Source organism: Leguminivora glycinivorella, chromosome 1, assembly GCF_023078275.1.
Source record: "Leguminivora glycinivorella isolate SPB_JAAS2020 chromosome 1, LegGlyc_1.1, whole genome shotgun sequence".
Classification (NCBI taxonomy): Eukaryota; Metazoa; Arthropoda; class Insecta; order Lepidoptera; family Tortricidae; genus Leguminivora; species Leguminivora glycinivorella.
Genome location: NC_062971.1, coordinates 28,487,137 through 28,514,526, shown reverse-complemented (window position 1 = coordinate 28,514,526; position 27,390 = coordinate 28,487,137). Strand labels below are relative to the sequence as shown.

Here is a 27,390-nt window from a genome sequence, read left to right as displayed (position 1 = left end):
TACGATTTTGGGCCGGATAAATTAAGGTCAGCTAGAGCATGAAGATATCTCTCATTAGCAGTCACTGGGATGGAGGCCAGGTACTACCTATCCTAGCCTAGCCTAGGTATACTTGTCAAAAGTCTAGAGTCTTGTAAGTCTGTAGTCTTGAAAAGTCTAGAGACAATTTTAAGTGGCCTTAAAATCACTACCGGGAATCCATCTTTGCTGTCATGGATGTGGCCAACCCAAGAAATCATATTATTTTTTCAATACTTTTTGATTTTTTTTCTTGGTGCCAAGTTTTTCCCTGAGGTTTGTGACACAAAAAGAAATGCATTTGAATAAATCGAATCGACCGAATTGTTTACTAACGCATTGTTAAGTAGTTATTTATTACTGCTGACTACAAAGTTTAGCTATCTAGAGATCATTATATATTTAAATGAAATAAAATAAATTGTCAAGTTTTCAAGGAAAAGGTATCATATTGTTGCTTGCCATGAAAACGCTCTAATAGTTTCTTCGTTCAAAGATACAAGCAAATTTCAACTTCCTTATCAATGTAAGGTAAGGTGGGGGAAGATTGAAGGGTAAGACAGACAGCCTCTTGTAGTGCTTTGAACAGAAGATTTTATTAAAAACCCTACAATCTTCCCCCACCTTAGTACCTTTTTCTTAAGTACGTCACAATATCTTAAGTAATAAAATAAAACATGGAACATCGGAGGCTACGTTCAAACGGAATGCAATTACCTTACAACCTTTTAATAAGCTGCTCATTAAATTGCCGTGCATGTAGGCTCTACTTAGTATAAAAATATCAACGTAAAAAAAATAAAAAATATCACTAAGTATCTGCAACACAGGTTATTAAAAAAGTTAAAAAATAAACACAATGCCAGTTACATGAATTGTATCTTACTGCGTCGGCTCGCTACAATTTATCGAGAGACGAAGTAGTTTAATGTACATTTTGAGTTCCCTCATGTCATGTCACTATCAAGTGATGATTTTGAATGATTACGGAGCATATTACGTTATGGCGTTTACCTACTTAGATAGACTATTACGCATAGACCTATAGTAGGTAAACGCTATAACGTAATATGGTTATACCTGAGGTATTTTGTGAAAATTTGCATGTTTTATTTGTTTTGGTAGCAAATTGTTATTCCTTGTACTTTGCAACGCTCAACAACCCCTTTTTCGAACATTTCAAATATGGTTTACTTACTTTTCGCCTAGGTACTCGGATTTCAATAATAACACGAGGAGTTAATATTACTTAATATGTGTAGAATTAACTTACCTATATGTAAATTACAGTCAAATTGACCGACCATAACTGAATAATTATATGTTTACATATAACTATATGCACACGGTAAACGTGATATTTTCGTGTACTCAACACTTACTCGCTATACCTGTGTAGGTAACAATATATATTACGAAAATTTACTTACTAATTAAGTTAGTATTTTATCTATTGGGCGGGTATACATGTTTAAATAATAAAAAATAATATAAATTCGATATCTAAGTACCTAAGTTAATTGTTCAATATGAATTATTAACCAAAAGAACACATTTTGCGCTTGTAGTGTAGGTATGTACCTTGCAGTACACGAGGTCACCATGTTGGCTCGTAATATGTTTGTGTACTCGACTGTATAAAAAGTCTATGGGAAAGATGACTCTATAAAAAATGTATGATGCCACGCCATGGGCTCGCATCATACACGCGCTTTTCGAACTCGTTGCAGGGGACGCAATTCGTAATTTGCGAAAAATCGCAATATAACTCGAAACAACATACCAAAAATACCGCTTTACATCACACCGTTTTGTTTGGTGTTTTGAGCGATGTATTTGTAGATGGCAGCAGTTGATGGCGACCGTGTCGTGTCGTGGAAGGCGCTAGACGAGCTGCACCGACGGCGGCGGTAGATAGCGGAGGGCGCTCACTCGGCGGCGAGCTGGTCGAGCAGCAGCGCGGGCGGCGGCAGGCCGGGCTGCAGCGTGACGGCCACGCCGCGGTTGAGCGACACGGCGGGGTAGAACGCGCCGCGGAGGCCTGTGAACGCGATCTCGCCCTGAAAATGAGTATTCGTTTGGTCAGTTGGTGGGAGTGAAGCTGCAAATATTATTCATTATAGTCCCGACAAAGATCGGACTGGACACGAGCGGCGCACGGAAAATAGAGACGTAACGTATGAATGGTCTCAATCAATTATTTGCTGCACCACGCGCCGCTTGCGTATAGTTCGCGGCCTTAGTGAGGTTTCAAAACAGGTCATTATAGTAATAAAAACTAATAGGTGAATGACGTTATAAACATTCTTTGGAAATCGGGGTCATATAATAAACGTAACTTCATAACGCGGTAATTTTAACAATTGCGACCACAACGTCCACAAAGTGAAATGACTAGGATTCCGAACATCAACATGACTATCAGCTTCTCGTAGGCGTAGGCCACAGAACTAAATCAAGATAGAAGGAAAATGCTCGGCGATTAACAGCGAAACCGAGCGTGTAACGTTTTGTGTCGAGCCTATGACGTCACGAGTGTACTTTAGTGATGGGAACGTTGTCGCCGCGTAACCCATTCGATCGATTGTGGATGTTGCGTGCGGGATGCCCGCCGAAGTTAAAAATATCGGATGTTCATCTTCATTGTGAAATGAAGTAAGTATATACCTGTATTCGTGTGATGACAAATAATTCACTAGTAGGTATAGGTATAATTTGCCTAAGGCCAGGAACAAAGATTTTAGTAGGTAGGTAATACTAGTTAATATTTCGTAATATTTTTAAGAAAATCGACCATGTACTCACTTCATTATCCTCATGTTATTTGTTACAACTTTTAGTAATATATAAATATAATTAACCATTAACACATTTTTAGAGTTATTTTTATTCATAATAAATATAGAGCGTATTATGTTTGTATTTGTTTTTCTGCCGACCACAAATTCAACGTTAATACCGTAACTGTAACCCATTTTAAAGTTAAATTTACTTTTCACTCGTACTTTATATGTACGTTCATAACAATATAAAAACATAATTATAATTTCCACTGCTTCGCAAAATCGATTTAAATCGAATAAGGAAATCGCAGCATACATGACGATATAGTTCCGTGGTGCACCACTATTCTTAAGTTCGACGTGAGTTCGACGGACAAAATAACAAATCTACCTTCACTTTGTCTCGACAGTTTGAATAGCCTATTTTTATATCGCTTGTTTTAAACGCACGCCAAGTCGGACTCGTCAAATTAAAGCCGCAATGGAAAACTAGTTTGACGGCCGTACGTCAGCTAATGTTTTGATGATAAAAATAGGAAAATCGTGTCTTTTATTTAATAAAAAATATTTTAGGACAAATGGTACTTACCGATGATAGGAAACACTTTGTTTAACACCCTTGCTTTTATTGGTGGTGTTTGAACAGTTAATTATCGAATACCGACCCATTTTGTATTTTTCACTGTATGTCACTCGCGGGCAGCGGTCGGGAGCAGACTGACTTGCGCGGCGAACAATGTTGCTCGCTATTTAACTTTTCGGCACGCGAAGTAGATACACTTTTTCCTTCTATCTTGATTTAGTTCTGTGGCGTATCGTCGACGGAGGCGCCGCGCGCGACAACGTCCGCCGTGTACGAACTACGACGTAGGAGACAAGTAGATAGGAGACACACGTGGCGTGGGTACCTGCGGCGTGTCGTCGACGGTGAAGCGCAGCGTGCCCTGGACGAGGTCGAGCAGCACGCCCACGGCGGCCGCCGCGCGCGCGCGACAACGTCCGCCGTGCACGAACCACGATGTAGGAGACACACGTGGCGTGGGTACCTGCGGCGTGTCGTCGACGGTGAAGCGCAGCGTGCCCTGGACGAGGTCGAGCAGCACGCCCACGGCCGCGCCGCGCGCGACAACGTCCGCCGTGCACGAACCACGATGTAGGAGACACACGTGGCGTGGGTACCTGCGGCGTGTCGTCGACGGTGAAGCGCAGCGTGCCCTGGACGAGGTCGAGCAGCACGCCCACGGCCGCGCCGCGCGCGACAACGTCCGCCGTGCACGAACCACGATGTAGGAGACACACGTGGCGTGGGTACCTGCGGCGTGTCGTCGACGGTGAAGCGCAGCGTGCCCTGGACGAGGTCGAGCAGCACGCCCACGGCCGCGCCGCGCGCGACAACGTCCGCCGTGCACGAACCACGATGTAGGAGACACACGTGGCGTGGGTACCTGCGGCGTGTCGTCGACGGTGAAGCGCAGCGTGCCCTGGACGAGGTCGAGCAGCACGCCCACGGCCGCGCCGCGCGCGACAACGTCCGCCGTGCACGAACCACGATGTAGGAGACACACGTGGCGTGGGTACCTGCGGCGTGTCGTCGACGGTGAAGCGCAGCGTGCCCTGGACGAGGTCGAGCAGCACGCCCACGGCCGCGCCGCGCGCGACAACGTCCGCCGTGCACGAACCACGATGTAGGAGACACACGTGGCGTGGGTACCTGCGGCGTGTCGTCGACGGTGAAGCGCAGCGTGCCCTGGACGAGGTCGAGCAGCACGCCCACGGCCGCGCCGCGTGCACGAACCACGATGTAGGAGACACACGTGCGCAGCGTGCCCTGGACGAGGTCGAGCAGCACGCCCACGGCCGCGCCGCGCGCGACAACGTCCGCCGTGCACGAACCACGATGTAGGAGACACACGTGGCGTGGGTACCTGCGGCGTGTCGTCGACGGTGAAGCGCAGCGTGCCCTGGACGAGGTCGAGCAGCACGCCCACGGCCGCGCCGCGCGCGACAACGTCCGCCGTGCACGAACCACGATGTAGGAGACACACGTGGCGTGGGTACCTGCGGCGTGTCGTCGACGGTGAAGCGCAGCGTGCCCTGGACGAGGTCGAGCAGCACGCCCACGGCCGCGCCGCGCGCGACAACGTCCGCCGTGCACGAACCACGATGTAGGAGACACACGTGGCGTGGGTACCTGCGGCGTGTCGTCGACGGTGAAGCGCAGCGTGCCCTGGACGAGGTCGAGCAGCACGCCCACGGCCGCGCCGCGCGCCACGCCGCCCGCCGCGCGCCCGCCGTGCGCGCCGCCGTGCACGAACCACGAGCGCCGCGCGTCGATGTACATCGCCCAGCCCAGTGCGTCGCTACCTGTGAGTTGACGAACATAACTTTCTAATTATTATCTAGAAGCAATAAATGTCATCTCATCAACGATGATGGTGATTCTAAATTATGGTATCCAGTTTGATCACAGTAACACACAAATTTGACGTGATTCAGAGATGAATATTGGTTTACTAAAATCGCCAGTGGCACAGTGTAAGGACGACCCAGTAGTGAATCTCCTGCTATCGGTGTTTGGCTCTCTCGCACGCGCCGCGCGCGACCTTGGCAGCGCCACGCGGCGCGGCGCGTACTGGCGCGACCGCGATCGTCCGTCGTACATGTACTCTCTGCACCTCGCTCGCGCAGAGCGCTACTCAAGGACAAACCGCGCGGCGCAAAATTTTTTAGAAGAATTTATTACTGATTTTATAGTTGCCAGCGGATAATGGGCGTGCAATAGGTGAGCATCTTCTCCTTGGCTTGGGTCGGCGTCGCCGTCGTACTCGTCGAGCAGCAGACGCCAGTAGTCCATGCCGCGCGCGAGCGTCTGGTTGCCTAGCAACAGGTCTGACCGAGCATCTTGTGAATCTTGTCCTTGGCGACGTCAGCGCACGCCACGCCGAACGCGGGGTCGGCGTCGCCGTCGTACTCGTTGAGCAGCAGACGCCAGTAGTGCACGCCGCGCGCTAGAGGCTGGTCGCCTAGCAACAGGTCTCACCGAGCATCTTGTCCTTGGCGACGTCGGCGCGCGCCACGCCGAACGCAGGATCGGCGTCGCCGTCATACTCGTCAAGCAGTAGACGCCAGTAGTGCACGCCGCGCGCTAGAGGCTGGTCGGCGAGCGCCACGCGCGGCTGCCAGCCCGCCGCGCGCGCTGATAGACCGTCCGCGGACAGCGTCAGACCCTCGCCTGCCGCGCACCGTAGGTCCCACGTGAACCACGCCACTGGGGAATAACGCTCATGTTTATATGCTTGGGCGCAGTTACTAGTAGTCACTTATTAGTGAAGCATGGCCAAACTTAAAACACTCAATATCCTTAAGAGAATCAAATTTCAATTATATTTTATTGTTCTGGATTAGATATATTGGCGTTGGAAACTGAAGACTCCAGAAACCAACCAACCGATCCAATGCGGTTTAGCGTAAAGGCGACGTCACATTAACATTGAGCAAAATCTTTTGCAGCTGACATGCTCCTTGCCTAACATGCTCGTGCGCAAGTTTAATCTTTCCTTACCTAAAAGTAAGTTAATAAAGATTACAAAATAAATCAGAATGAGAAAAGTTATTCTTAAGTAGGATACAGGATGTAGTTTATACCTGATGAGGTCTGAAGGCCGATGACCTCGCTGTAAGGGCCTTCACCGGCGCCGTTGAAGGCCTTAACCCGCGCGCTGTAGAGGGACGCGTAATGTAGTCCATCCACCGTGCATATAGTTTCGCGCCCACAGTACACCTCCTGCAGTTTTGAATGATTCACGGTTATTTTCATTAGACTTATATTGACCGGGATATCAAACAAAAACACACACAAACAACAAAAATCAAAAAGGTAATCACGGTCTATATCCCGGTCAATATGTCATTGGTTAATAAATGGTCAAACGAGCTCTTTGGCGGAGTTTTCGGCGATTTCTATGGTATGAGCGCAGGCAACAATAGCCAAGCAATGTCACGTAAGGGCTGAATAACTAGAAAGTTGTGTGCACTCGCAATTATTTACATAGCGCTCGATTGAGGTTGCATTGAATTCAGCCGTCCAATTAGATATCGCATTGTAATGAAACTCAAGTTGCATGCAAGGTCTCGCAACTTTTAGTATGTACCAACCTACGAAATATTCATGCTAATTGCGTGCTGTAGGATACTGCATGTATACTACAAAAACAGGATCCTGCTAAAAATTGTACCTACGAAAAAGTAAACGTAAGTGGGACAGAACTCTAGACCTAATCATATTACCATTTTAAAATGGTATTTAATAAAATTACTCCCAGGACCATTATTACGTATTTCCATATGCCTGTACCGCCGTACACCCCAATTTCAAAACCGGTTTTCATATAATGCCATGGAATGGGGTCATCTCTATTAACCCCTTCTGTTGTAATAATTTGAATTTGGATCTTGCTATCTGAATCTATTTTTTTTTATATCGGGGGACAAGCAAAATCCGTAAGATTGCGACATTTTCGCAAATAACAGGTAACTTGGTAAGTTCAGTACGAGAGCGGCAGCCGCGAAGCTGTCAGAAGAATGGCAATGCTCGAGGATAGAGGGATAGATACAGACCCGGTTGATATTAACACTGAGTGGCGTCACGAAACTCTCACCAACGTATGTAACACTAGGGACTCACCAGGTAGGGCCCGCCTCCTTACGCGCCCGCGCATGACGCCACAGCCTGTACACTACACTAGACTAGGGTGCACTCAGAGATGTTAAAAAATAGGTAGTGCAATGTATTTAAATACAAAATGCAAATACTTTGGTTTTTTACCTATTTCAAATAAAAATACAAAATAGTTTTACAAAAAGGTATTTGAAATACAAAATGCAAAATAGGTATTTTCAAAATACCTTTATTCAAATAAAATACTTTTTTGACATAAAGTAAAGCCTTTATTTTAAAGATGTGTTTAAAACACAGAATCACTAGAGATCCCAGAAACCTGGCTCCTTCCTGGATCTATAAAATTAACACGATAAAAAGTGAAGCCAAAATGGACTGTCTCCATGTCTTTTACCTAATATTATAAAAATCGAATGAAAGAGTTACATTGCATGTATGAAATATGAAAAAAAAATCCTAAAATAATACTGGGTACTTAATATTAATTAAGCATAAATTACAGCTGTATAAGGTATTATTAAGGTATACAAATCGATATGGATTTTCCCCGGTTTTTCGATGTTCACGGTCAGGGTGCTTTGCAACCTTAATTATTATAGGAACCACTATGTTGGCAGCACTGAAAATAAGTGTGTTTTTGTAAAACATTAAATTAAGCGCTTCCGAACGTGTTGTCCCGGTCACCTACATAACTTAGGCAGACAAAAAAATAGAATACGCGCTCGGTACCATCTATCTTACGTCAAAAAGTGACAAAAAGCATTTTGTATTTTGAAGTGGTAGAAATTGCAAAATACTTGTACTAAAAAGTATTTCAAATAAAATACAAAATAGTTTTCGATAAAAGTATTTAAAATACCAAATACAAAATAGGTATTTTGTATTTCTATTTGAAATGCTTTTATTTCAAATAGTTAACATCTCTGGGTGCACTACACTATTGACTCACCCGGAAGGGCCCGCCGCGGCCGTCGTCCTGCTCCTCACGCGCCCGCGCACGGCGCCACAGCCTGTACAGTCGAGTTCATTAATATGTGTACATTTTTCACCTTATTGCAACAAGTTAAGATGAAGAAATGTACACATATTTATGAACTCGACTGTACACTAGACTAGCGACTAGCGTACAGCTACTAGAGTGCACTACACTATAGAGACTCACCCGGAAGGGCCCGCCGCGGCCGTCGTCGAGCTCCAGCACGTAGCCGCGCACGGCGGCGGGCGCGGGCGGCGCGCGCCACGCCAGCGTGCACGAGCAGCCGCGCGCCGCGCACGCCTCCACCGCCATCGTCGGCGCGCCCGGGGCTGCAACACGACACGACACTTCATTAACGCCCGACTCTTACGGCTCAGCCACGACATGGGTCTAAGCGCGACAGCGGTGAGCGGCGGCCTTACATTGGAGCGAGACACTGCGATGGGACTTTTCATTCGCACGTATGGCGGCCGCTCACCGTTGTCGCGCTTAGACCAATGTCGTGGCTGGGCCGTTAAGGCACATTTAGACGACGTGAGACCCCGAAAACGATTTTAGTTACACTACACTGTTGACTTGTTGAGACTACCTACATACAAATCAGCACCAATCAAATACCGCAATGTAATGAAACTCGCACCGGCATCGTGTAAATAATTGCGAATTCGTAGCCATTCCGTAATTCTTGTACATTACATTATTGCAGACTCTCCTACATTACTTTCCGAACTTATGCATACTTTAAAATAATATAATCTTTGATGACTTCTTTCATTGCATCCATGATATTAGAATATCGATTTGTAAATAAATTATTCCAAAACCGATTTATACTGATGCTCAATCTCATGCTATATTAAAATTATAAACATGACACTGATACCGGCACACGCTGTAACATGAGATCGGTTACGAATGTTACGCGAGTGTGGCCGAAAGCCAACCACGGTTTATTTCGCGCACTTCGACCTATTTACCCAATTTCATTTCAGTGCTCACAATGAAAACAAATTATAGGTATTGTATTGTTCTAAAAATTGCGTAAAAGATCGTTCGTAATTCTAGTTCTATTTTTCGATTGCAACTTCGTATCTTCTGAATGAAATATTCCTTTGAAATAAAATGTATTATCCATAAGTAGATATAGTTAGAAACTAATATTATAAATGGGAAAGTGTGTGTGTCTGTTTGTTTGTCCGTCTTTCACGGCAAAACGGAGCGACGAATTGACGTGATTTTCAAGTGGAGATAGTTGAAGGGACGGAGAATGACATAGGCTACTTTTTGTCTCCCTAAAAGGGAGTTGAAGATCACATCCCTAAAAGGGAGTTGAAGATCACATCCCTAAAAGGGAGTTGAAGATCACATCCCTAAAAGGGAGTTGAAGATCACATCCCTAAAAGGGAGTTGAAGATCACATCCCTAAAAGGGAGTTGAAGATAGTATGGAGCATTCCGCAATTTTCGAATTTAACGCGAGAAAAACGCGGGCAAAAAAGCTAGTGTATAATAATTTCCTAATCCTAATATATATCTCTCGTTCAGTATGTAGCTGAACTAGATTAATAGACTATCAGACTGGGATAGTTGAAGCTAATTTTAGTTTCAGCAGAATTATTTGACTAGTTCATCTTCAAATACGTTTTATAAAAAAGAGTTTCCTTCTAGAATAGAAATCTGAAACCTTATAAAATCGCCACCGTACCTGAGGATCCCAGTTCCTTTTCCTCCGCTGCATTCCAAATGTGAGCATTAAAATAGCACAAAGTTATATTCGGCAACCGTTTTATGAGCAGTTTGTTGTTAAAACGGGTTCATCTTATTTATAAACTAGATGACGGAGTTTCCTGTTGAACAGGAGTTTGACGACTGTTTGTAATCTGAACTTCGCCCACTAATCAGTTCTCACGCTCGTTGTGACTGCAATTAGTGTGACTAATGTGTCAGATATGCTTATTATACTTACATATGTATTTCAATAAAAATGCAGTCAATGGTTGTACCATAAAACCCCGTCTCTTCACCTAGGAGTCCTATCCTGGTTCTATATGTTTAAATACTTAACCACTACAGTACAAAAAACAGTGACCGACCGAGCGACCAGTGAAAAAAGTATCCTAGGGGAAGAGACTTAGTTTTAGGGTAACATACATAATTTTACATCTCAAAGCAGTCTTCGTCGATACAAGATGACTAACCCACGCAAGCTAGTGAATAGTCACCTAGGTAGTACCCTCGAGCGGCTACATATTGATGCGTCGTTTCTTGCTGGAAGCATCGTAGGCTGTTCGCGACGCCTTACTTCCATGACCGGCTGCTCACCTCTCTTTCTCACATAGAAGAGACTCACGTTGCTCACTCGCTCATTCTCAGATAGAAGGGACTCACGGATGCACTCGACGAAGTTCATGGCGCGCACGGTGCGCAGCACGGGCTCGATGTCGAGCGTGAGCGCGGGCGGCTGCGGCGGCGGCTCCAGCGCCGCGCATAGTGTGTTGCTCGTCTCTTGTGCGCGCGCTGACAGAATGTTGCCCACCTGTGTGCAATTATCGCTATAATAGGGGACCCTTTGGCACTCAGCACATGGAGCGTAACAGACGCGTAAGCTTAGTGTAAGGCCTAAGTGCACGCTCAAATTGAAGCTCATACAAGTGTCCTGAGTCGACGCTGGATAGATTGTATGCACGCTCGCCCGCCCCACCGCACCCCCGCCGAACGCGCAGTTCCGCACCGAGCGTCAACTTAGAGATCTGGGCACCAAAGCGTCGAGTAGACATGTTATGAATGAACTCTACAATTGCAGATAGGTTGAAGTTTTTAATATAAGGCAAAAATTACGAAACAATTTTATTCTGGGCGAGCTCACTCCATCGTAGGCTACGTCTTTGCCTTTGGCTAGTCTGTGGTCAAGAGTAAGCCCATCTATAATAAAAAAAAAAAAATTGTAAATCCATGTGAGGCAATGCATAATCAACCTTGTGTTACAAGGAAACTAGATGGTAATAATTTGTATAAGATATATAAGCAAAATTGACCTCCTTAGTGGTTAACCTCTCCTTTTACGTACAGATATACGTAATGACATACATATGACTCATTCTGTCTACTTTTATTTGTCTAATATGATATGAACAAGAAATGTTTGTTTATGTACCCCTTGTTCCTTTCCAACAATATCAAATAGGTACATACTTATTTATTACTTTTATTAGTCAACATCTTATCTTATTGCTAGGAAAATAATGTTATCCAAGCAAACAAAATAAACTTCGATAAATATTGAATCAATAACACATAGGTAATATAAATGTAGGTACCTACAGAGTGATAAAGCATATTCAGCACGTATAATTCGTATCAAATCAGGATGGTTCTATTGATTAGCCTGAATATGATATTCGAGTTAGATATCCATGACACAGATTGATAAACATTCACTACACTACACACGCCTCATGATATCAGGCTATAAATTTAGCTGTGACTAGTATTCTAGGCTAATAGCTGCATTATCTGTTATGTAAAGATCTGTTTGGAATTCCTTTACAATGATGACATAGGTCGCCTTTGTAATAAAGTCACCTACTTATCATGATTGATCCTTAAAAGTTTTTACATTATAGCTTCAAAACTTACAACTCTACATAACTGTGCTCCGTGCTGTCGGACTTTCAGAACCAAATTCGGATTTGCAAGTCAGGCTCATGCTTATGCACGTAATAAAATAGTCTTAAAAAAATCAACCCCTTCTTTATAAATAATAATAACTTAACAATGCTTGTCTGGATGTCGCCGTCGACGGATACGTCTAGGAGGACATCATCATTTCATCATCATCAATCTCTTGCTACAATGTAAATGAAAACAGAACACTCCTCCATAAGCATCTTAATTATTATTATTAACACTTTGCTACCAAGAAATCGGGCACACCGCTCGTAGAAGCGTAGCATGGGTTTCCCAGAAAATGCAGCTTCGAAAAGCTGATACGTGCACGTCAATGTCCTGATGCACTTGTGTTTTGTCCATTCAATAAATATTTGTCGAGTCTGTTTTTAATGTAGAAATTTTGCAGCAATATCTATAGAAAGCCTGCACGCCTGAAATTCGAGTATTTTTAATAATTTACCTGAAGGAAGGCAGCATGGTCAGCCTCCTTAAGAGCCTCAATGGAGAAGTGCAGCAGAGCCGTGGCCTCCCTGAGCTTGTGGGAGGCCTGCGCGGACCTGGCCCGCGCGTCGGCCGCGGCCTGTGCGCGGGTCGCCCGTGCCGCTCGCACCAACTCTTCACGCCGCTGCCCCAGAGTGCGGGTCACTTCTGCGCATGCTTGTTCTATCTGCCGCTCTAGTTCAGAGCATGATTCCTACAGACATGTATAGTATGCATTACACTGATTTATCTACTATGTCATTTCAATTGTGATGTTCTATTTACATGTAGAATGTGGTCTCTAAATTGAAAATGTCTTTAATTGGCAGATTTGAGCACAAGAAAGAGATTAAATATTTTTTTATTGTCAATAACTGCTTCATAGATGAGTTCAGTATAAAACTGTAATAAACATGCAGGCAGTTACAAACTATTTAATAATTAAGTGAAGAAACCTGTACTGTATTCTACATCTACTTACAACAACTCATTAGTTATGTCATTATCATTGCATTACAACACCAGAGGCTGAACATTAACAATTTCACTGTCCAGTGCTCCACATATGGATACAATCTTTATTACAAAGCTATAAAGTTTACAGTGAGGGTGTTAATGGCAACTGGATTACCTATCAAACCAAAAGATGACAAAACAATTTACTAAAGTGAGTGTGAGACACAGAATGTATGCAATTTAATTGGATTTTCAAGATGAATTTATGTTTTAAAAAGGACGGCTTGGCTTTTTCAAAAAGCAGGAAGTCACCACTTGACTGTTCAAGACAAGAAATGATGTAACTTTGTTTTCATCATGTTAATAATTTCTGATGTATGCTTACAAGAAAACATGTAGGAAGTTAGGCAACTTATGCTATGAAATAATGAAGAATACTTACACCAACTTGTTCACTTGAGCCTTTTACTACTTGGATGTATTCAGTCATAGCCTTGGCCTTTTCTGAAAGCTGTTGTAATGCTTGGGAGAGTTCAGTCTGAAACAAAGTATTGAGTAAAGTTGTGGTGCTACATGGTATAACAGCATATAAACTTTAAATTCAATGCTAATGCAAATTAATGTAGGTAATTCTGAATGCAGATGCAATTATAATAAAAAAAAATAACTAAGATTACCTTGTGTGCTCTAGCAGCACTTGATAGGGGCTGTGTGACATGGGAAGAGTGCCTTTCAGTCACACACCTCTGGCACACAGGGACTAGACAGCTGTTGCAATAAAGCACTGGGGGAGAGCCATGGTCAGGGCAAGTAGTGCCCAGAGTTCTCAGTTCATGCTGGGCAAGCGGTCCACGGGTGGGATGCCATGCGTCCCGGCAGCTAGCACAATACCGGACTGAACACTGCTCACACCTCACTACCGCCGCTCGGCGCTCCCCCTCGCACATCTGACATGCCTCTTCAGCCGGCGGTGCTCCGGCCACGCCACCGAAACGCTCCACAATAGTTCGCATAACACGAAACGGTGGAAGGCCTTCAGCTCCATTGTCATCCAAAAAAACTTGCTTGTTACATGAAGGGCAAGTTAAAGTGAATGCAGCGCTCTGGTATGCAGCGGCGGCGGGCGTACCCGCAAAGCTATTAGGCCTGGAGCCGCAGACCACACCGCTGTCAGTCTCACTCGACACCGACGCTTTATCCGCCTCCTGATAGTCAGTCGATGAAGCTCCGTCATTTTCATGTACCGGACTCTGTAGATTCACCCCACATAAACGACAAAGAGCGTGCCCGCAGGGAAGTAGCACTGGTTCTCGGTAAAATTCCTTACAAACGAAGCACCGTAATTCTTCTTCCATTTTGAGGCTTAGGACAAATAGTGTTTACTGAACACTGCACCCATCAGAATCCGTTTGTTATTGACTTGTTAACGAATTGATTAATGTTTTTTCTGGTGTTGCAAAATAGTAATAATGGAAACCAGGGTCACTGGTAAATGCCGCGGCCCTCATGGACGAGATCATGTTGCACAAAACTTTCTGTTCCCTAATATATCAAGGCGTGTATATTAAGTCACTAATATGCTGTTAATACTTCGTCAAAGCCTTGTTTCGTTAAAAATATTATCAATTGTCACGCTTCTTGTTATGAACTAAATCTAAAATACTTTTATAAAAATAAACAATGGTTACAACATATAGCCCAAAATGTAAGCAGTTGAACGAATGATTGATTGAAACTGACTGATAGGCTTGTGTCGTTCACGAACTATGAACTGTTAGGAATAAAATCCCATCAATGACCGAAATGAACTGAATCTTTCCGTGCTCTGAGAATCGGTCTTTGCTCATTTAGTTCAGTATAGGATCGGCGAGCGCGAGCGGTTTGGATCGAGAATGAGTGTAGAGCTACTTAGCAGAGCAACAAAAAAAGTCAAGTTTTCATATTGAACTTCGGTTACTTACAACCTTTCGGCCCGAAATAATACTATCTGTGGACTATTCGTGTCATTTTGACACTATTCGGTCCCGGTTTCCGACCGCAGTGGTCGCTGGTCTGGCTGAACTAAATGAGCAAAAGACCTAAAAGAGCGAACTAGTTCGTGGGAGCGATTGAACGAGATCGGAGCGCTCCGATCAACGAACGAAACGGCACAAGCCTACTGACTGAACTGAATAGAACAGAACAAGAACAAATTTAATAGGGATGGAATCACACACGAATCACATGATGAACTGAATGGTCTGAATGAAATATCCATTTTTGAACCGGAACCAGACCAAGTTCGCAATCCGGGACGCCGGTCTGTTATAAAATTGTTTGTTAGTCTGTGGTTCTGGCATGTTTTGCTTTGGATGTTTCAGATGTTTGTTGTCTTTTGTTGTAAATACTATTTATGTTGTTTTGACACTTTTGACACTGACATTCGAAGGAATTGCGGCTTGATAAAATTAAAATTTAAGTTTTCACTACTGTTTCTCTATGTTACATGGTAGCTGTTTATCATAATTAATTAGTTAAAACATACGATATTCTGATCCTCTTCATTATTCACATACATGGTGTAACCACGGTAAAAAGCAACAGGAGTTCAACAACGCTGTACCGAAAACAGCAACAATGGAAGCGCCATCCTCTGATGATAGTTGCGATTCCGAAATGAAGAATATGAAAAGTCAGCTAACCGGTAATCGTCTACCTATTTTTGTTAAATATAAAATAAGTAGAATCCGAATTCGTTATTCTCAAGTTGCTACTTCGACGAGTCGTCTAAAACCTCATTATTCTCATTAACATTCAATGCTTCTATAAGATACCCTATTCTAATTACAAAGAAACTTGTATTAAAAAATCATTTAAACGACTTTATACTCAATAATTTTATTCTTGCAGAGTTTGGATTGGAGGATGAAAACCTAAGCAAAGAAGAAATGAGTGATTTATTGAAAGCTTTGAATAATTCCAAGTCAACTGCTATGGAGGATGAAATCTCTCGACAAAAGGTAGTATTTAATTGTCCGGGGCCACCTCCTGTTATGCCAACCCTGCAGATATTTGTTGCACAGCAGTGGTCTGCCCTGTATACATAAATAGGGAATAATTATTTACCATGTAACTAGGGCTCTATCAACCATAGTTACCATCAGAAATATGAACTAGTTTCTGTAATCTCTTTGATTAATTCCAAAGTATAATATGTCCTATGGGTATTCTTATATACTTAGCATTTTACTATTTTTGTTTATGGAATATAATATGTATAGAAAGTATTTTATGCTCTGAGGTATAGAAATATTATATTTTGTTTGTTGTGTATACTATACATATATTATTAACTTCTCGTATGCCGGAACGCGGATCCGCATACAAGGAAACCATATAAAAAAAAATTGCGGCATGCAACAAGTTAACATACTCAATTACTTACAGGATGAAATAATGGAATGTGATGCTACACCTAGGAAGCAATTGAAGAGAAGGTATTTAAACGTAAAGGACAGAAGAATGCCTTGGAGTGTGCTACCCAGCAATATCACACAGGCCGAGAAGGCCCAAGCTCTGGCGGTTTACATTAAAATGATGTCCATAAACAACTACCGCCAAGCTAGATTGTCTGCTAATTTCACTGTCTGGCCTCCTCCAATTCAAATAGTGGAGGAAACCACCAGGGTTCAGCCTGTACGGTCAACCAGGAGTGGACGCTCTGTGCCTATCTATGCAGGCTTTGATGATGACTCTTCCGATTTAGATTTTGTTATTACTAAGACTAAGAAGAGAAAGATCTCAAACAGTGACACAAATGAAAAAGATGGAGTGTATTCTAATAGAGTGATTAGTTTAAAGCGTAAACCTTCTAAAGATGAGAATGTAAGGCCGGTGAAAGAGCAAAAACTGAATGCTATCCAAGAGTGCAATAATGAGACTGTTTCAGGAAATAGTTTAAAGCCTAAAAAGGACCTGTTTACTTTAATCGAAGACTGAACTTGCAGCTCTGGTCCCTTCAGTATAGTTATAACTAGATGCAACTAATTTAATTTACTCTATTGTTGTAAGTGTGGTGCATAAAGATGTACAATACTGATATGTTATTATTTTTATTGGCTTAAATATAAAGAACTTAGTTTGCAAAAATAAATGTTTAAAATTTGCTGAAAGGTTTATTATTCATATTGCAGTTGCACATATCTAAGAAGAAATAAGAAACAAATAGTTTGAGACTTCTGCAGACAGAGTAATGTGATTATGTCAGTCATTAGGAAGATATAAGAATTCTATTAGTAAGTAAACACTATTTTGATTTCTTTAAAGTGTAGGTATTGCTGTTGCGTGAAGTGAAGACTGTCACACTATATTTTTGATTAGCTGATTCATGGTTTTCATTTCAGTAAGTAGAAAAAAATGAAGGATTTTATTAATAAATATGTATATTTATAAAACATTAATAACTAAAATAAAGTAGAAATAAATTAAGTTCAGTTTTATCGATCTGACAATTGATTACAATTATTTACAATATAAGTGCGAAAAGTGAAAAAATCGTAACGTTTGGCGGTACATTAAAATACTACCGAAGAATGAAATGGACACGAAACGCTTATTACCTATTTCGCACGTGTATTGTTTGGTAGGTACAAAATATTGCCCTTAGCTTAGAATTAACGACATAGGTAAGTAAAGTAGCGCTCGTATGTAGGTAGCTAGGTACTCTAGTGCAAGGTGCGCGAAAGTAGCGCCATATGTATTTACTGTATATTACGATACAAGTGCGAAATGTCGAAAATTTGTAACCAGTGCACAGTGGCGATAAATTATAACAGCTAAACTGTGGAATGAATTGTCGCCTGCTGGTATTTCCGGACCGATACGACCTTCAAATCTTCAAGAAAAGAGCGTACACCCATCTTAAAGGCCGGCAACGCACCTCCAACACCTCTGGTGTTTCGGGTGTCCATGGGCGGCGGTGATCGCTTACCATCAGGCGACCTGTCTGCTCGTTTGCCTCCTATCCCATAAAAAAAAAACCAAAGGGACCCTTAAATGGACACGAAATGCAAGTCACTCATTCGCACGTGTATCGTACAAAGTTTTTCAGTAGGTATACGAGCCGGGGCCCATTTCTCGAAAGTTGTTAGTCTAATAAGGCCAGTAATGGCTGGTTTTACAGTAAGTAAGTACTTATGGCATAGTTTCGATTTATTTAAAGTAGGTAGCTACTTAGCGGTAGTCTACTTAGCTCCGTTTGTACTATTTGACTGAACAGACTACTGAAAAATATTGCTACATGACATAGACATTTAAAATACTTTCTGCAATATCAATCCATAAAACTATAGTATACCTACACTTATGGACACCTAATAATATATGTAAGTAGGTAAGATAGGTAGGTAAACCTAAATCGACTCTCTCATTTGCCAGTCCTAAATGAGACAGCCTGACATTATTAAAAACTTTAAATGGCGTACGAACTCGCTTCTTATTTCAGTTTCATTGCAGACTGTTGAGGTTACATACATTCAGCTCAGCACACCAATAAAACTCCGCAATGTAGTCAATGAAACTCGAATACGAGTTCTCTCACCGAGTAAATACAGCTTGGCAAAAAAGATTAGTAGGTAATTAAAAAGTGGCAACAAGGTAGTGTCGTCTCGTTTTCTCACATTGATTTGGAAGGGACGGTACTACAATGTTAACCCTTTTATTCTTATTTGACAAACTTAGGTTTTTAATGTTTGTGTTTTCTCTCGACCACCGCCTTTATAAGTTGCGGCGATGCTTGTTTGAGGTTATGTGCCCATCCGATCTTCGCGAAGCCGTCAAGCAGGAGCGTGGTGAGGTTCAAAGTGTAGGCGAGCTCCGCCGCCTTGTAGTCCCACGGAAACGTGTGGTGGTAGTTGTGCCAGCCCTCGCCCAGGGCCACGGCAGACACGCCCCAGTTTTCAACTGGCGTGATGTTCCTGGGGATTTAAAATTAAATAAGTGATCATTTCTTTTTTTTTTGCCAATATTTTTTTTTTATTGTTTTAGGGAATTTTAGGTCAATTGTACTCAGAATCACGAGTACTTTCAATCTCACTGGAGACAAAAAGTGTCCCAGAATTTCCATACATTTTTGTTACTTTCTTCTTTTGTTACCCCATACAAAATGTACGGAAAATGGTAACAAAATAAGAAAAAAATCGTAAGGGACAATTTTTTAAACTACTAGAATTGAAAAGGCTAGTAATTCTGAGTAGAAATCGCGTTTTTTTTTCAAAAATATCACACTTTATAAAAGTGGCAAAAAAAAAAAGAAATGCTCAAGTAATTGTGTTAAATTACATATATTTTTAAGAAGCAAAACTCGTCAGCCGGTAGGTATAACCGAAGTGACAATCGTTGACGCTATGTGGCGAATGTGGCGATCGTAATGCAGCTGTCTTAGTCTGTCGCGCCACTACAGGTGCCGTAGCCGAATGGCATTTCTGCGACGCGAAACGAAAACGAAACGCCGCGAAAGGTAGTCTGGCTCTGTCGCGCCAATACGCAAGAGCGATGGAGATATCTACGAGCGTTTCGTTTCGTTTCGTGAGCGTTTGTGCCATTCGGCTACCGTACCCAGGGCACGTAGCCAAATGCATTTATAAACGCTTACGATAATACCGTTATCATAGCTAGCTAGCTATCTCTATCGCGCTTCCGTATTGGCGCAACAGAGCTGCCAACTACGAGTACAACAGCGATATTCTTAACTACTGCTCTTGTAATAAGGAAAATATACAGCTAACAGTGTTGCTGATGGTACCTATTACGAAACGCCTATACGAAGCGTAAGCGAGTGTGACTTTGGCGAAGTACCCATGTACCACCAGTACAACATTAGATGCCTACTGAGTTATAAATCTAAGACCGAATTGGGGGTATCTTTATGTAAATGTACAACTGGGTGCGTAGCCGAATGGCACAAACGCTCACGAAACGAAGCGCTAGTAGATATCTATCCCTATCGCTCTTGCATATTGGCGCGACAGAGCCGGACTACGTTTCGTTTTTGTTTGGCGTCGGAGAAATGCCATTCGGCTACGGGGCCTGATATACCTACATAAACTAATTGGTCGGCGGAGGGTGCCATTGGGCGCACGATGGCCAATTATGATAACAATGCATTCACTGCCACCGTTTCCGTAGCGCTTAGTAGATAGCCGGAAGCGTTAAGGCGAAAATTGAGAGGCGTCAAATCGCCTTTTCATACAAAAATGTAGTCCAAATTTTCCTTTATAAAACGATTTCGCGCGTATATTTTCACATTTGGCGTTTCATAGTATTGTATATATATGAATTTTTATGTTAATTTGGCAGTTAAGCGTAAGAGTGCTCGAGTGTAGCTAAGTATAATTGTTAAACTATTAGTAGTAGTAGTAGTTACTTAACTTATTATTGGATTCCATTGTGGTGCGGGCGGTGGGCTGGCAACCGGTCACCATCACAATTTCGTTTAATTTCAACTCCTTACTTAGGAATTGATAATCATCATTTCCTATTTGCACCGGCCATAGCTTAAGAAATTAAGGTATTTTAGAGGCATTATTCCCAAAATACTCTAATCCCAATACACCCTAGTCCCAAAATACCCTAATTTGTTTTTAATGCCAATTTCTGTTTTTAGGGTTCCGTAGTCAACTAGGAACCCTTATAGTTTCGCCATGTCTGTCTGTCCGTCCGTCCGTCCGTCCGTCCGTCCGCGGATAATCTCAGTAACCGTTAGCACTATAAAGCTGAAATTTGGTACCAATATGTATATCAATCACGCCGATAAAGTGCAAAAATAAAAAATGGAAAAAAATATTTTATTAGGGTACCCCCTCCCCCTCCTACATGTAAAGTGGCGGCTGATATTTTTTTTCATTCCAATCCCAACGTGTGATATATTGTTGGATAGGTATTTAAAAATGAATAAGGGTTTACTAAGATCTTTTTTTCTTAATATTAATATTTTCGGAAATAATCGCTGCTAAAGGAAAAAAAGTGCTTCCCCCCTTCTAACTTTTGAACCATATGTTTAAAAAACATGAAAAACATCACAAAAGTAGAACATTATAAAGACTTTCTAGGAAAATTGTTTCGAACTTGATAGGTTTAGTAGTTTTTGAAAAAAATACGGAAAACTACGGAACCCTACACTGAGCGTTGCCCGACACGCTCTTGGCCGGTTTTTATGTTATTAAGTTTTCTATCAACTCCTGAATTGCCAAGAGTGGCACTGAAATTCATAGTTTCATTTGCTCTGTCTACACGATTTGTGAGTTTATGTACATTAACTTATTATACAGGGTGTATTTTGATAGCGGGTCAGTAAGGGCAGCTATGAGATGCCGTAGTCCTACGTGAAATTGGTCTAAGGGGACCATCCATCGATTTCAAATTGATGAAAAAAAAATTTTTTTTTCGCATGGTGTTTTTTGATGCCAACCGATTCCATTCCTATTCAGTATCAATACTTGCCTAGGGGTCAACTCACGGCAATGCACTAAAAACCCACAAATCAATGGCTACATTTTACTATGGGGAAAATATCGAAAAAGTTTTCTTCAATTTGTGGCTCTTTAGTACATTACCGCAAGTTGAGCCTAAAGAAACTATCGATACTCAATGGGAATGGAATCGATTGGCATCAAAAAACACCATGCGAAAAAAATTTTTTTTTCATACAAATTGTATGGGAAAAGTTTCTCGCAATTTGTGACTTTTCTAGCCGGAAACGTTTTTTTGGTCCCATACAAGCTTTTGTTCCTGGATAGGAATGGGATCGATTGGCGTCAAAAAAAAAGTTTGTCAACAATGCCCTTTTTCTCGCATCCTGTATGTTTTTTCCAAAATCGTTAAATGCCATTTTTCATCAATTTGAAATCGATGGATGGTCTCCTTAGACCAATTTCACGTAAGGACTACGGCATCTCATAGCTGCCCTTATTGACCCGCTATCAAAATACACCCTGTATAATAAGTTAACGTACATAAACTCACAAATCGTGTAGACAGAGCAAATGAAACTTTGAATTTCAGTGCCACTCTTGGCAATTCAGGAGTTGAAAGAAAACTTAATAACGAAAAAACAGAAATTGGCATTAAAAACAAATTAGGGTATTTTGGGACTAGGGTGTATTGGGATTAGAGTATTTTGGGAATAATGCCTTATGACAGTAGAGTATTTTGGCACTTGCGAGTGGAGATAATTTAGGGTATTTTGGGATTATAGTATTTTGGAAATAGTACGCAATGAGAATGGTGCATATCGAGGACAGGTTCCTTTTGGGAATATAGTAATTAGGGTCTCGTGTGTTATGAGCAAAGGTCGTTTTGAAATTGTAGCATATTGACTACTAGTGTATTTTGAGTTTAGTGTATTTACAGCCCAAAAGACCAATAGACATCACGTTGTCTAGAGGACTGTAGAGATGCTCCGAATAGTGGTTTATCCGAATACCTATATGTAGAACCTGTAAAATTAAAAGTAAATAAGTACCTAGTAGTAAGTCGGAATGGAAATCCATGAAAGAGGCTTATGTATGGTCAGCAGTGGACGCGAATATGCCGAGAAGAAGAAGAAGTTGAGAAGTGCACAGACTAATCACGACACGCTGTCGTTTTGGCTTTACGATCAATTTTCGCTACATACGGGGAAATCCATATTATCGGCTACGACGTAGCGGTACCGTAGCTCAGCGCTGTGTTAATAATTACTGAAAGTATCTATAGGTAATAAGTAGGTACAGGCACAAAGAAGTGATGACTTGACTTTAATATGACAAGGTACAGAAATCATCACTTATTTATGCCGGTGACTGTACAGTTAGCGTCAAAATACATTGTGACGGCCAAGGCGCCAAATATACCGGTACACTTCTTTATTACTATGCTAACCAAGGTGTGTTACGATATATTTGGTGCTTTGGCCGTCACATTGTATTTGACGCTGACTGTACCTACATTATCTAACCTTTATTTCCGAGCTCATATAACCCGGCAACCTTCAAATCAAGAGTGAACAGGCATCTTCTGGGCGAGCTCACTCCATCGTAGGCCACGTCTTTGCCTTTGGCTAGTCTGTGGTCAAGAGTAAGCCCATTTATAATAATAAAAAAAAAACCTTTGAGTCTATATATATACCTTCCCATATTTGATCTTGGAAAAGAACATTTTAATCTCAGTAAATCGTTTACAAACATTAATCCTGACCAGACTTTGATTAGCTACGTTAAATAATTTTTACAAGGGGGCAAAGTTGTTGTTTATCCGCATGTGCTAATATTGATACCCGAGCAAGCGAAAGATTCCCAATATTAAATCGTGAGCGTAGCAGTGATTATGTTATATGATTTTGGTATTCTGGATCATGATTAAACTAATGCGTGAAATTCAGGATTGTACTTGTTGCACAGAATATATAATAGTACAAGTACAGAAGGCCCACTGCTTTGATGTTCACGAAATGCCGCCTTTTTAAATGCCTACAAAATTCTCACAAAGAAACGAGCCGCACGTGCGCGGCGTCCGGCGATAGGGTTACCTATGGATTCAAACGAATTAATACTCACATAAAATGTTATACCTACTATTATATTCAAGTCTTGGTTACTTTCTAGGTATATATACTGTATTTATATATTTTTGTTCAAGTTCCAACATCACAAGCCTTATTGAACTTTTCTGTGAGACTTAATCAGTAGTAGATCTGTGTAAGAATGTCCTATGGCATTTATTTTATTCAATATGTCTATTTATCTAAGTATTATTACCCATTCCACACGCGGATATCTCTTAAAAAAACCTCGCGACCTAAAGTAACAATAAGTAGATAGTGCGAACGTGCGTTTCGTGAGAACGCGCGCCACCCCTGAATAGGCCGCGAACTCGCGGCCGCCAGCATGTACTTGTAGCGCGGCGATAGAATCGCGGAGTGAGCCGCCCCTGCTTGTTGCACAAGTTTCCTTCCATTGGCATTTGGCAACTTTGAGATCAGGGGCCCATTTCTCAAAACTGAAAGTTACAATTTACAAGTGGAAGTCTCTCTCCAACTTGTCATCTCGTTTTGAGAAATGGGCCTCTGATTGTAGTTTTTTTTAGACTGGGTTAGGTCTGGACCAGAGTTTCCGGCGATCCGTTTCCGACCGCTCGATTGATCCATCAACTCGTCATAAAAAATTGTATGTCGGACACCTGAGCGCGGTCCACCATGAGCCATTCTAAAAGGGTTGACGGCTGATATTTATCTACACTTACGGGTCATAAGGCTTGTTGCCCCACAGATGCGCGAAGCTGTTCACTGCCCACGTGAAGTTCAGGCTCATCAGGTACCGCAGGAACACCTGCGAGAGTATCGCGTACTCCCAGCTCTCGGACCAGCCCCACACGGGCACCAGCGTCGGCAGCACGAAGCAGAACGCTGCCTTGAACAACTTGAAGTGTCTGGAACAAGCAGATTTGTTGCAAGTTCGGAGGAAGTTCTAGGTAAGTAAGTCTAGGAATAAAATTGGTACGCGTGATTTTCTTGTTAGTCGTAATTCTTAGATTCCGAACATGAAATTAGTTCTTTTAAAGATTAGAAATATAATAATAAGTTATTTTGTAAAATACCTATTTAAATTTTCCCACAAGTAAAAATAGTACATTACGATACAAGTGCGTAAAAAAGGAAGTTCGAAACGAGTGGCGATAAATTAAAACACGACCGAAGGGAGTGTTTTAAATCGACACGAGTTACGAATTTCCTTTTCGCACGTGTATCGTACGACGTTTTTCAGTAAGTACAGATGAGCCTCCGAAGTTTCGACCTGGCATATAATGAACCACTTCTCGCACTAGTGCGTAAAAAAAAAACACCATCTGTACTGAAATAGTACATTTCGTTATAAGTGCGAGAAGTATGTCATTACTTCACGAGTCCCGAGACATTTTGCCACGAGCGGCACGCGAGTGGCAAATCTCGGGACGAGTGAAGAATGACATTCTCGCACGTGTGACGAACGACGTTTTTTAATACAGTTGCGAAAAAACACTACTACTTACTTACAACGAAATAAAACAATCCGAACTATCAATTTTCCCATGGACATTGACGGATTATTTGACAATTCAAATGCGTATTTTTGAAGCTTTTAAACTTGCGTGCATATTTTCGAGTTTGCTATTCATCTAACATAATTTATTTCATTGGGTGCCATAAAAACATAAACATTTACGATTTGGGACGATTGTTTAATGTACAACTACATTTTAATTTAATCGATCCATTTATGCCCCGACGTATTGCAAATAACGTAAAAAAATTATGACAAATCGCGTAACATATTGAGGTTTAAACGTGCATTAAGTTAAAACATGGTAGACGCCTCTACTTTGACAGTAGAAGACGCGTTTCGTTCCAATCATGTTCTGTTTACACGACTCATTATGACCGATTTTTTAATGTATAAACCATTTTATAAATTATGTTTAGTATGACTAAAAGTAAACAATTACATATGAAATATTAACGTTTTAAATATTAATCACTTAATAGTATGTTTATAGTTTTATTCTGTCTTAGTAAACTAGACTAATATGAAAACAGCTCGGTAAGTAGTCGTAAAATGGAACGTATATACTTTTTACGCACTAGTTCGTAAAATACAACTTCTCGCACGCTAAACAGCCAAAAAACGGGCACTTTTTGAGCAACTGTATTAAAAAAATATTTCAATGCAGTTTTACTAAGTTTTAAAAATAAAATAATGTCTTGTTTCAGCAAAATATCCTATGTGTTATATTTTAGGTACTTTCTTTTCATGTCCCATAGTCTTGGGATACCCTGTGTTGTCGATAAACATACTGTTTGGAAATAGTATTAGTACATATATTTATTTACAGCATCCAATTATCAAGAGAATTAATTGACCCTTACATGCATAGTGATGTATATATGCATCATGCATTTTTGACTATTGACAGTATGTCAAAATTCAAATTTGAATAAATCTTTGTCAAGGTCATGCATTTAAGAGCCAATAATAATTGACTGCTGGTACTTTCGTCCGTTTCATTCGAATGAGTAATATTGAATGGGACATTGTGATTTTCATGCATTCATAATTATATTAATTTCCGTCCAAAAGTCCGGACGTGACAAGGGTAAAAACGAGATATTAGCAGATTAAGCACCTCGGCTGCCCTAAGCAGAAATCAAGTATCTGGGTTTTGTCAAATTTTACAGTAGAGCGAAAAAACGTTTTTTTTAATTTTTCCTGATTATATGCTTATTAATTAATTGATAGCCTTTAAAACAGATGAACTTTATTATACTAGATATCATTAATAGTGTACTATAATTATTTTTTCAAAATTATTAGCACAATCATTTTAAAATACCAAAACAGCTTTCTGCGTAGAATGCGATAAGAAAATTTTAAAGCTTTTCTACAAGAAAGCAAGTATCTTGAACTGTTTTCATTTAGCTTTGGTAGGCTTGTTATTTTTAACTGTATCTAAAACAAAAACTACAGAACGGATTTTCATGCCGTTTTCACCAATGAATAGAATGATTCTTGGGACAGGTTTTAGTATATAATTTGTTAAGATCTTGTTTGAATTGGTTGAAATATGTCCATTTTTGATAATCAAGTCGGACAAAATTCTGCTGGCTGAGAGCTTTAATCGAAAACGCTGCCCAAACTATTTGAGCTATATCAAAACAATGTATGGCAAAATTGTGTACCTTTCATAGACATACAAAAAAGTCTGTAATAGCATATGTCTATCTTTTAGGGATAAATTACTATAACCATTTTTATGATAGCCCGGTGCGCAGCCGGGGCGGACCGCTAGTATATGTATACAATGTAATACATTTTAGATAGATGCCTTTAATGTAGTGTATGTCATGCTTGTGTAAATTAGGTTTTAATATATAAATGCAATATTGGAGTAATCCACGGAAAAGAAGCTCTGGTTGTGTTTGAATGCAAGTTGTCTTAAGATTAAAATAGGTTTAAGAGGTTTTTCTGTCACGAAGAGTTCAAAAATACTCATTAAACGTAATCAATTACTTACGTTGTAGGAGACTATTTACATAACAAAAAAAAACCGGCCAAGAGCGTGTCGGGCCACGCTCAGTGTAGGGTTCCGTAGTTTTTCGTATTTTTCTCAAAAACTACTGAACCTATTAACTTCAAAATAATTTTCCTAGAAAGTCTTTATAAAGTTCTACTTTTGTGATTTATTCATATTTTTTAAACATATGGTTCAAAAGTTAGAGGGGGGGGGACGCACTTTTTTTTCCTTTAGGAGCGATTATTTCCGAAAATATTAATATTATCAAAA

The 27,390-nt window shown here is 41.2% G+C and overlaps 3 protein-coding genes across 4 annotated transcripts in view; 1 reads left to right on the top strand and 2 right to left on the bottom strand.

Annotated features, from left to right (window-relative positions):
* Nucleotides 1–298: 298 nt before the first annotated feature.
* On the bottom strand, nt 299–14,788 carry LOC125229300 (E3 ubiquitin-protein ligase TRIM9). 2 transcript variants are annotated; one of them, XM_048134102.1, is made up of 10 exons: nt 13,737–14,788; nt 13,502–13,597; nt 12,584–12,817; nt 10,843–10,990; nt 8,642–8,784; nt 6,447–6,585; nt 5,842–6,069; nt 4,630–5,165; nt 3,848–4,548; nt 299–2,078 (listed from the first exon to the last, which is right to left on the bottom strand). In XM_048134102.1, exons 1-10 carry the CDS (start codon nt 14,412–14,414, stop codon nt 1,820–1,822), a joined length of 3,162 nt encoding a protein of 1,053 aa, XP_047990059.1. In that variant the 5' UTR covers nt 14,415–14,788; the 3' UTR covers nt 299–1,819. The 2 variants fall into 2 exon arrangements, with proteins under 2 accessions (XP_047990059.1, XP_047990065.1); XM_048134108.1 differs by lacking the exon at nt 3,848–4,548 and adding an exon at nt 10,160–10,186 and having other exon boundaries at nt 1,813–2,078; nt 4,993–5,165.
* Nucleotides 14,789–15,446: 658 nt separating this feature from the next.
* Nucleotides 15,447–17,938, top strand: LOC125229328. Its single transcript, XM_048134143.1, has 3 exons — nt 15,447–15,742; nt 15,949–16,058; nt 16,486–17,938. Exons 1-3 carry the CDS (start codon nt 15,676–15,678, stop codon nt 17,035–17,037), a joined length of 729 nt encoding a protein of 242 aa, XP_047990100.1. The 5' UTR covers nt 15,447–15,675; the 3' UTR covers nt 17,038–17,938.
* Nucleotides 17,939–18,431: 493 nt separating this feature from the next.
* The window catches only part of LOC125229311 (acyl-CoA Delta-9 desaturase-like), a 43,264-nt gene continuing 34,305 nt past the window's right edge, over nt 18,432–27,390 (bottom strand). The window contains exons 5-6 of the mRNA XM_048134120.1: nt 24,316–24,501; nt 18,432–19,013 (exon numbers count right to left, since the gene is read on the bottom strand). Of these exons, the coding sequence (XP_047990077.1) occupies nt 18,782–19,013; nt 24,316–24,501 (418 nt within the window). The 3' untranslated portion in view covers nt 18,432–18,781. The remainder of the gene's footprint in view (nt 19,014–24,315; nt 24,502–27,390) is intronic.